The 10,761-nt window shown below is 40.9% G+C and overlaps 1 protein-coding gene across 3 annotated transcripts in view; it reads left to right on the forward strand.

The window, feature by feature from the left end:
* The window catches only part of Nvl (nuclear VCP like), a 46,644-nt gene extending 36,419 nt beyond the window's left edge, over window positions 1–10,225 (forward strand). For all 3 annotated transcript variants that reach the window (XM_070023268.1, XM_070023269.1, XM_070023267.1), the window contains 4 exons: window positions 1,282–1,358; window positions 4,365–4,453; window positions 7,423–7,493; window positions 9,950–10,225. In XM_070023268.1, the coding sequence (XP_069879369.1) occupies window positions 1,282–1,358; window positions 4,365–4,453; window positions 7,423–7,493; window positions 9,950–9,994 (282 nt within the window). In that variant the 3' untranslated portion in view covers window positions 9,995–10,225. The remainder of the gene's footprint in view (window positions 1–1,281; window positions 1,359–4,364; window positions 4,454–7,422; window positions 7,494–9,949) is intronic.
* The last annotated feature ends 536 nt before the right edge of the window (window positions 10,226–10,761 follow it).

The following is a 10,761-nucleotide window of genomic DNA, read 5'->3' on the forward strand; positions in this document are numbered from 1 at the left end:
TTTTTTTGTCCAGGCTTGGTTTGAACTGCATGTCTCACAACTGTGAGTTACCAGTGCCTGGCTATGTTCTTGTTTTTAAATAGATAGTTCAGCAGGTCATAATTTAGAATGTTAATTACTTCCTTTCTGTAGCTTTAAGTTTTTTGTCAGGTATATGTCTCCCAAAGATGGAAGAAAGTAATCTGTTTTTGATCACTGAACAGACTGTCCATTTTCATCTTCATCTGCTTAGAATAAAGGTAAACTACGTGAGGGATAGCTGAAGTTAGTCAGCTAATATATTTGAAATAGCACTGTAATTATATTTTTTATGTCTTCTGACCTTTGTCATAACATATTTCCTTCATTTGAAATTTCAGTGGTACTAGACAAAATGTTAGAGTTTAGACCAATGGGTGAATACTTGGTAACCCTCTTTGAAAGATAAAACTAGAAGAAAAAAGAAAGGGTAATAGAAGATTAACCAAAAGTGAAGTGTAGTATACAAATATTTATGGTAACAAAATTTATCCCTGATAAATGCCGTGAAGACACTAAGAGACACGAAACATGGCCCCAGCCAGGCACTGGTGGCTCACACCTGTAACCTAGCTTCTAAGTTCGGCGTATATCCAATAAATTATCAAACTGGAACAGTGGCTCAGATGCTAGCCGTGAGCAGCTGTCCAGAGACAGCACCCAAACCCTGAGTTCAAGCCCTAGGACTGACACAAGGAAAAACAAAAAGAAACATGGTCCTTAGAAAAAAGAATTCAGTCTTCAGTACTACACAAACAGGAGGAGGAAGGGGAGAGGAGAGAAGACAATGATAATATCATAGCCCCTAACTGTGAAGGGGCTTGGTTTAGATGAAAAGAAAATATGAATGTTACTAAACAACAAACATTCGTTTATTCTTATGGAGGAGAAATCAGATTTCAACTACTTAAATAACAAGCCAAGTGCTGATGACTCATTCCTGCAATTGGCTAAGATCTTGGATCAAAATTCAGAGCCAGCTGGGCAAGAAAGTCTGAGATTTTTTTATCTCCACTTAACAACCAAAAAAATCCTTATGCAAAAAGCTAAGAGATAGTGCCCAGGCTGTTCAAGCCCCAGTTCTGTGGGGAAAAATGTAGGTAAGCTTAGGTCTTTTTTTTTTTTTTTTTTTTTTTACTGGTACTGGGTTTTGAATTCAAGCCTTGCACTTGGTATACAAGTTCTCTACCACTTGGATCACACCTGCAGCTCATGCTCATGTTTTTAAAGCCCCAGTGAAAGTATTTTTCATCTCTCATTTAGGATGGCACCAAACCTCCACTGGGTCAAAACGTAAACTTGCAAGCTATTGCTGGTGATCCTCGCTGTGGTTGCTATTCGTGAGTATTCATGTCTCAGATCTGTTAACCTTCTGGGGCATAATGTCTAGAAGGAACGGGAATGATACCCATTTTCCCGAAAGCTAGAAAGGTTAAATAAAATGTCTTACATGGCATCTGTCTTGTCTTGTACTTGTTCCTTTTCAGAGAAGGGTCTGCCATGGACGCTCTGAAGGAGTTCTAGGAGTAGGTTGTCCAGTCGTGTGTTGCCAGCTCAACCTGCCCTGACCTATTGCTGCTCTTCACAGATTGCTTCTTTCACAATATCTGAACAGATGTGTCATGGCTGGCTGCCACATTGTCCTGATTCATCTCTGTGACAGAGATTGATCTGTCTTTATGCTTTCATGTTTGTGGTTGTAGGGTTTTTTGATTGTTTTCTGGGTTTTTTGTTTCATCTGTTTTATGTAAATTTATTGGTTAACATTACCAATTTTGGGACACAAGGAGGGAAAGAAACTCAGGTTTAACTCATACATGTTATTGTTTATCCTCGGTGCTCACAGTACCTCTAAAGCAAACCCAAATAATGCGGGTCTTTCCACAGCCATGTATTTCACAGCCATATAACTCAAATAAGTCAGTGTTTTCAAGACAGTGTAAATTTACATGTAAGAACATATTCTTAGGCAGTAATACAAGGTACTCAATTACTCTTGGTTCTGATAGATAAATTTAGTATAACCATCTTCACACTGATAATATGGGAGCATGCCTAGTATGTTGGCTTTGGTCTCCATTGCTTTCACATGCAGACATCCAGCTCATTGAGTCTGTGGTGTTCTACCCCTTGTTCCGTGGATATGGTGCATGCTTGCGCCAATAGAGCAGTAGAGCAGTGACACTCTTGAATGAGAGGCAATGGTTAGCCTCTGAGGCAGGGCCTATGTAGATGTCTCCCTTGGAAGGAAGGGAACTGATCCCTACCACTCTTTGATTAAATGAGCTTTTAGGTATTTATTTTAATTAATTAATTAATTTTTTTGGTCGATCATGGAGCTTGAACTTGGGGCCTGGTCACTGGTTCCTAAACTCTTTTTTCTTTTCTTTTTGCCAGTCATGGGGCTTGAACTCTGGGCCTGTGTACTGTCCCTCAGCTCTTCAGCTCGCTAACACTCTACCACTTGAGCCACAGCACCACTTCCGGTTTTTTCTGCTTATGTGGTGCTAAGGAATTGAACCCAGGGCCTCATGCATGTAAGGCAGGTACTCTTTTTTTTTGAGTCCGGTCGTGGGGCCTGAACTCTGGATCTGGGCGCTGTCCTTCAGCTCTTCAGCTCAAGGCTAGTGCTCTACTATTTGAGCACAGCGCCACTTCCGGCTTTTTTCTATTTGCTTATGTGGTGCTGAGGAATCGAACCCAGGGCCTCAGGCATGCAAGGCAAGCGCTCTATCACTGAGCCACCTTCCCAGCCCCAAGGCAGGTACTCTTACCACTGAGCCACCTTCCCAGTCTGGTCCCTAAACTCTTGCTCTAGGCTAGCACTCTACCACTTTGAGCCACAGCACTACTTCCTGTTTTCTTCTGGAGAATTGGAGATAAGAGCCTCATGGGGCTGGGGATGTTGCTTAGTGGTATAGTGCTTACCTAGCAAGCATGAAGCCCTGGGTTTGATTCCTCAGTACCAAAGAAAAATCAGGAAGTGGTGCTGTGGCTCGAGTGATAGAATGCTAGCCTTGTGCAAAAGAAGCTCAGGGACAGTGCCTAGGCCCTGAGTTCAAGACTCAGGTCTGGCCCAAAAAAAGTCTCATGGCTTTCCTTCCATGGCTGGTTTTGAATTGCAACCCCGATCTCTGTCTCCTGAGTAGCTAGGATTACAGGTATGGATCATGAGTGAGTTACTTAATAGCATTTATTTTAGGAACTTTAAAGATTTCCTAGGAATGATAGAGGCAGTTTTGTACCTTTTTTTTTTTGGCGGTTGTGGGCTTGAACTCAGGTCCTGGGCACTGTCCTTGAACCTCCTGGTGCACAACGCTAGCGTTCTGCCACTGGAGCCACAGCGCCGCTTCTGAAAGAGGCAGTTATGATGGCAGAAACCATTCTGCGCCAAGGCTTGTGGACTACCAAGTAGTGTGTACTTACACAACAAGGGTCACAGTGGATAAATGTTTGGGATTATAATACCACTGAGAGACAAACAGTACTGAATCTTCAGCTACCTGTATCAGTTATAATAGTGCCCATAACAAATGTTAGATTAAATAATGTGGAAACTCCCATACTTAGCTTATATAAACATTGGTCTAGGTTAATTTAAGCTCTGTCCTTGTTTAGTTTTATGTGATATTGGGATCATATTTCCATGTAATTTTAAAATTAATTTATATGTATTATAAAGGTGATGTACAGATTTGTTATAGTTACATAAATAATGGGATAAGTACAATTCTTGTTGAACATTGTTTTCTCCCTAAAATAATTTTAGTTTCTGGAAATTAGGTTTTTAGTTCTGAAAATCAAACTTAAAAAATTAGAATTCGGGTAAAACTGTAATTTAGTAAAACCCTAATCAGGACCATTGTTTTAGTTAGCTAGCCTGACAGCATAGGACTGGCCTCTGACTCGGCTCGTTACTGGTTGAATAGTTTTGGTACATGAAGGCTTGTTGTGATGTCTGTACTCAGTTTGAATGTGTCTAGTGCATCCAAGACTTTCTGGGCTTTGTTTTTTTTCTGTTTCTGAACTTGGAGTCACAAATGATCTTTCTTTATAATCCTGATTTAGACAACATATAATAAAGAAATGTACTAGTCTGCACTTAAATTAGCCATATTAGTAAAAATATTTTCAAATTTCTTTTTGATGATTGGGTATTTCATATTATGTTAAAACTATTTCAAGTAAAAGGTCAAAACTTTTCTTCTACTTTAATCAGTTTGTCTCACCTTTACTGATTACTGTCCTTTTTTATCGTTTAATATTGTAATTAAAAAATGCTATCTGCCTTCTCTCTGAGCGTTTACAGTATCTTAAGAACAAAAGAACACCTTTTTTTATTGTAGGGGTGCAGACCTCTCTGCCTTGGTACGAGAAGCTGCTCTGTGTGCCTTGAGACAGGAAATGGCAAGACAGAAGAGTGGAAATGGAACAGGTAATGTTTCATTCTGGGAACTCAAAAGCACTGTTTCCCTCTAAAATGAATCTTTTCTAACATCTTTTTTTTTCTTGTTTTGTAATAGTTTTTTTTTGATGAAACATTTTGGAGCTTTTTTGAATTATGTAATCTCTGTTGCTGATAATTATGATGGTAGAGTTCCTGCTTTTTTAATAAACAGCATTAAATTGTATTGCACACAAATGTTTAGGTAAAGATGATTTGGTGTCTTCATCAAGAGAGTTTGATCTAAGCCAGATACTGGTGGCTCATGCCTGTAATTCTAGCTACCTGGGAAGCTGAGATCTGAGTATTGTGGTTTGAAGTCAGTCAGAAAAGTTCCTGTGAGACTCTTGTCTCCAACTAACCACTTAAAAACTGAAAGTAGAGCTGTGGCTCATAGTGGTGGAGCACTGGCCTTGAGTAAAAGAGGTCAGGAACAGCACCCAGGTCCTGGGTGTAAGCCCTCCAACCAGTAACAAGATCAACTTAGCAGTAGTTTTGGAAGCCCCCATTCTTTTTTTTAAATTGTTGTTGTAAAGGTGTTACAGTTTCATAGTCAGGTTATGAGTACTTTTCTTTTTGTCAGTCATGGGGCTTCAACTCAGGGCCTAGATGCTGTTCCTGACCTCTTTTGCTCTAAGCCAGTGCTCTACCTCTTGAACCACAGCTCCCCTTCTGGCTTTTTGGTGATTATTTGGAAAGTCTCACAATAAGAGTCTGGACAGGCTTTGAACAGCAATCCTCAGATCTCAGCCTCCTGAATGACTAGGATTACAGGTGTGAGCCACCAGTGCCATTTTAACAGTGCCTTTTTCCTTCCTGTTTGGATGTGTGCAGCCCCTCACAGAAGTACTCTTTACTTGCTTGCCTCCTGGCTTATGGGCATCTGTGTGGAATAGCAGAAGCCCCTCCTGACAAGCTGTGCTCTGCTCTCTATGCCCTCATGGGAGCTTTGGATGTGCACCTATGGACGTTTGTGTTAGATTTTAAACTTTTATTCATTTATTTATTTTTTTGTCGGTCCTGGGGCCTGAACTCTGGCCTGGGCGCTGTCCCTCAGCTCTTCACCTCAAGGCTAGTGCTCTACCACTTGAGCCACAGCACCACTTCCGGCTTTTTCTGCTTATGTGGTGCTGAGGAATCGAACCCAGGGCCTCATGCATGCAAGGCAAGCGCTCTACCACTGAGCCACCTTCCCAGCCCTTTTTAAACTTTTATTAGTGTTCCCTTTTTCTTTTGGGTTCCATGAATCTCAGCTAAATAAGGATTACAATTTCAGCAGCTTATGCTTAACTTTAGATTTGTCAGCATACATACCTACATTTAGAACATCTCCATGCTTCTTGTTGGTAACCTTATGATTCAGTTATCTGAAATTCTTTTATTATAAGCTGTATTCAGTTTCTTTTGGAAGGAAGTGCCATATAAATAGACAAAAATTAGTGTATCTTATAAAAAGTGTGTGCTGGTTCGTGCTTGTAGGTCCATGGAGGAAGCAGGCTTGCAAGTTCAAGGCCAGTCTGGGCTGTATAACAAATGAGCTGGCATGGTTGCTTGTTAAAATTTGGTATCAAAAGAAAAACAAGGCAAAATCAGAACGCTGCCTGTGCTAAATTTGGTAACAGTCAGGGTATATTATGTTTCTAAAAATTAACAGTTCCCTGTATATTTACTGGAGCTGCTATTTATTTTGAGGTTTTTTGTATAATACAAAAATAAGACTTCTGACATTCCTCCTTTGGTACAGCTTTCATGTCTAGCTCTCTGGTGTTTAGACAACTCTTACCAGAACCAGAATCAGTAATGCCATACAGCTTCATGTGATATATGTTCAGCAGTGTACTTTATTTTTAGTAGAATACACTATCCCAGCATCTGTGTAGAAAGCTTATTATTTATTTTAAGTATAGAGTGTCATCCTAAGTTATCCTATTAACACTGCACAAGGCTGGACCCTGACAGTAGCCATTTCACTCACATATACAATAACTAGCCAATTGAGCCCCATGTAACGCAGTGCTCTGATACATGTCCTTCAGTCTTTTTATTTGAGGGTTTCAGGATCTGTTACTTAGAATGTAAACTTGTATCCAAGAGCATACATATCCTTTAGCAGTAATGTAGGTACTTCTAGTCTGAATGAGGATTCTCACATTTCTACGCCGATGATTTTGAGGTGCATAGTCAAGATGCAACACAGGGTTTGATGCATGCTTTCACATCTGGGCAGTGATTCTCTGTTCATGTCTTCAGTGTTTCTGAGAGACATGCCATGTGCTGGCCAGCACTCCTGTCTCGCTGAGTAAGTGGGAGTAGTATCTGGGACAGGGTGGTGAGGCACATGTAAAAATGCCCTTGACTGCGATCACTGGTCACTCATTTTCCCTTGAAGGCCTAGATCTTTTTATTTATTGTTTCTTTTTTTAGTCATTCATGGTATTTGAACTCAGGGCCTGGACACTATCCCTGAGCATTTTTGGCTCAAGTCTAGCACTTTACCACTTTGAGCCACAGCTCCACTTCTGGTTTTCTGATAGTTAATTGGAGGTAAGAGTCTCGTGGACTTTCTGGCCTGGGCTGGCATTGAATCTCGATCCTCAGATCTCAGCCTGCTGAGTTGCTAGGATGACAGGCTGTGAACCATTAGAGCCTGGCTTGGGTCTTGAGAGAAACTACATTGCAACGCACAGGACTGTACTGAGATGTGTATTTTTTTTTTTTTTTTTTTTGGGGTCCGGTCGTGGTGCCTGAACTCTGGGCCTGGGCGCTGTCCCTCAGCTCTTCAGCTCAAGGCTAGCGCTCTACCACTTGAGCCACAGCACCACTTCTGGCTTTTTTTTTCTGCTTATGTGGTGCTGAGGAATCGAACCCAGGGCCTCATGCATGCAAGGCAAGCGCTCTACCATTGAGCCACCTTCCCAGCCCATGAGATGTGTATATTTATGCACACATTTGCTTCCCAGGTGAGCTCAAGATTAGCCATATGCACTTTGAAGAAGCTTTCAAGAAAGTGAAACCATCTATCTCAGCAAAGGTAAGAAATTTTCTTCAGTGTGTAGAAAGAGGCTAGAAGTATTATCAGTGGACCGGAAATCATAAATCCTAACACTGTTTTGTGATTTGTCCCAATTCTCCTTCATGAATAACAATTATGCTACTTTGTATTCTTGAAATAAATACTCAATGTTTTCAAATGTTTAGATTACAGTTCTCACTAGATTTTTCAACTTCTATTTGTGTAGAGAGAACAATGGCCATTTGTGTCTATTGCTTTAGTTTCTGATGTTTTTTTATCTCTAGTACTGGAGTTTTAAATCCAATGCCTGGCCCTCCAGCTCTTTATTTTGTATGTATTTACATGTGTGTTATTTCTTTATTTACACAGTACTGGAGGTTGAACTTAGGGCCTTGGGTTTGCTAAGGTTGGTGCTGTGCCTCTTGGGAAAAAAACCTGTTATTTTTCAAATATTTTTTCACATGTATAACAGGGCTGACCTGGACTGTGGTCTTCTGTGTACACTTCATACATAACTGGGATGACCATGATGATGAAATGCATCAGCCACTGCACTTTCTTTATTTTTGAGACGTGACTTTGCTAACTTTGCTAGTGCTAGCTTATAACACTTGATCCTCTAGCCTCTGCTGGTATTACAGTCATGCAGCCTACTATACTATGCCCGATCTCGGAATTCCTTTTTTTTTTTTTGTCAGTCGTGGGGGCTGAACTCTGGGCCTGGGCCTGGGTACTGTCCCTCAGCTCTTAAATGCAAGGCTAGCGTTCTACTTTTTGAATCATAGCACCACTTCTGGCTTTTTCTGCTTATGTGGTACTGAGGAATCAAACCCAGGGCCTCATGCATGCAAGGCAAGCACTCTACCACTGAGTCACCTTAAACCCTCCCAATCTTGGAATTCTTGTCATTCAAATATTATTTGATATAACCCTTTCTTACAGATGATCTATTTTTTTCTCATTCTTTTTGTCGGTCGTGGGGCCTGAACCCTTGGCCTAGCTGCTGCCCCTCAGCATATCTGCTTATGTGGTGCTGAGGAATCGAACTCAGAGCCTCATGTATGCAATGCAAGCGCTCTACCACTGAGCCACCTTCCCAGCTTCAAATCTATGTTTTAATTTTAAATTTTTATTGCCATTATAAAAGTAATATACACAGAGAGATTACAATTACATAAGTAAAGAGAACATTTCTTTTTGGATAGTATTTATCTTTCCCTTCCTCTCTCTGAGTTTTTCCTTCCCGTCTCCACCCGTAACTTCTGTAGTTCATTTTCTACATAGTGTATTGGGTACCACAGCTGCATTTGTTCACCTGTCCCCCCTGTTTCTGTGCCCTCTCTCATCCTCCCAAAGACAGGTAATTGAACAAACAAGAAGAAGGGAAAAGAAAAATAGTGACAAGAAAAACCTCCTTTTCCTTTCCTATATAGTTCATTTTGATAAATATTATTTTAGATGATCAGAGGCACATATCTATGCATTGTGCCTTTGTTCCAGTCCTATGAGTACCCTCCTTTGATCTCACTGTGTGTGAATGCCTAGAGACCTGTATAATTTATCATGTCCCAGTGGATCAACTCTTGTTTCCGTGTATAAGAGAAAACATGTTCTCTTTGTCTCTGACAACATGATTTGTCATAGGTCCATCCATTTCCCTGCAAATGACATACTATTCTTTCTAATGGCCATGTTAAATTCCATTGTGTTTGTGTATGATCTCTGTTTTCTTTCTTTCTTTTTTTTTTTTTTTTTGGGTCTGGTCGTGGGGCCTGAACTCTAGGCCTGGGCGCTGTCCCTCAGCTCTTCAGATCAAGGCTAGCACTCTACCACTTGAGCCATAGCGCCACTTCCGGCTTTTTTCTTTTTGCTTATGTGGTGCTGAGGAATCAAACCCAGGGCCTCAGGCATGCAAGACAAACACTCTACCACTGAGCCACCTTCCCAGCCCCTCAAGAATGGTTTTATAGACACCTGGTTGGATCTGATAAGAAACCCTTGAAAAAGGAGCCTAGTGTACTTTGGTATATGGTATGAGGTGTAAGGGGTTTTAGTTTATTTTTTCCATGTTCCTATTCTTTTCTTTGGCTTTTCCTCTCTTGGTTGGCATTCTACTACTTGAGCAGCCCCGACTCTAGTCCAGCTTTTTTACTAGTCAATTTGAGGTAGTTTTGTGGACTTTTCTGCCAAGGGTAGCTTCAAACTACCATCCTGACATTTCACCCTCTTGAGTAGCTAAGATTACAGGCATGGACCACCAGCACCCAGCAGTTTTTTTTTTTTTTTTTTTTAAATTTTATGCTTTATAAGGACACAATTTATATGACTTTGTTTTAACTTAATATTTTCCTTAAAGACTCTATCTTACAACCAGATTCTGAGCTGGTAAGGGGTTATAATATATATACTTGGGTATACCATTCAGCCTGTAATCAATTGTTAACACCTCTACATGTGTCTTTTCCCTTCCTTAGGATCAAATGATGTACAAGACTCTGCAGCAGTCCCTAAGCCGGTGACATTTCCAGAAGCAGAAGTCCAGAGCACGGAGGAGGCAGCAATGGCACACTCTCTGCAGCCCCACACAGATGGGGTCTGTTCATTTTATCTTAACAGAGCCAAGCCGGAGCTGAAGATTTCTTCCTTACTGACCAGCATTGGGTCAACACTGTCCCAAGTCCTCATTAAAGGGGATAAAAGGAACTGCTTAAATTTAGCTATTTTCAAATAAAGTTGTTATTTGAACAGTCGTACCATGCATAAAAAAAAGTTAGAAAGAACTTTGTGCCTAATCTTCTGAAGTTGTCACATGATGTTATCAGGCCCTGACCAAGTTTCTGGAACTATCTCATAATATCCTTGACAACCAAAAGATCCAGGTCAGAATTAGTCATTCCCTTGAATTTTAGTCTCCCTTTAGTCTGGAAGAGTTTCTCTGATGACTTCTGAGTCTTTCAAAGGCCTCAGGCTAATTAGGTGTATTTCTCTGGTATTGTCATTAGGATCAACTCTTAACTCCCATCCTGGGTCTTGAACTCACATCAGAGCCTTTTGTTCTTGTTCAGCTTTACCCTCACTCTACCCATTCCTCCTCTTTAGCTTTCTGATAGTCAGTTAGAGGTAAGAGTGTTACATATTTGCCTCTCTGGGCTGGCTTTGAACCTTTTTTGGTTTTTTTTGGGTCCGGTCATGGGGCCTGAACTCTGGGCCTCAGCGCTGTCCCTCATCTCTTCAGCTCAAGGCTAGCTCTACCACTTGAGCCACAGTGCCACTTCCGGCCTTTTTC

Source organism: Dipodomys merriami, unplaced genomic scaffold, assembly GCF_024711535.1.
Source record: "Dipodomys merriami isolate MVZ:Mamm:240054 unplaced genomic scaffold, mDipMer1.0.p SCAF_158, whole genome shotgun sequence".
NCBI classification, from domain to species: Eukaryota; Metazoa; Chordata; class Mammalia; order Rodentia; family Heteromyidae; genus Dipodomys; species Dipodomys merriami.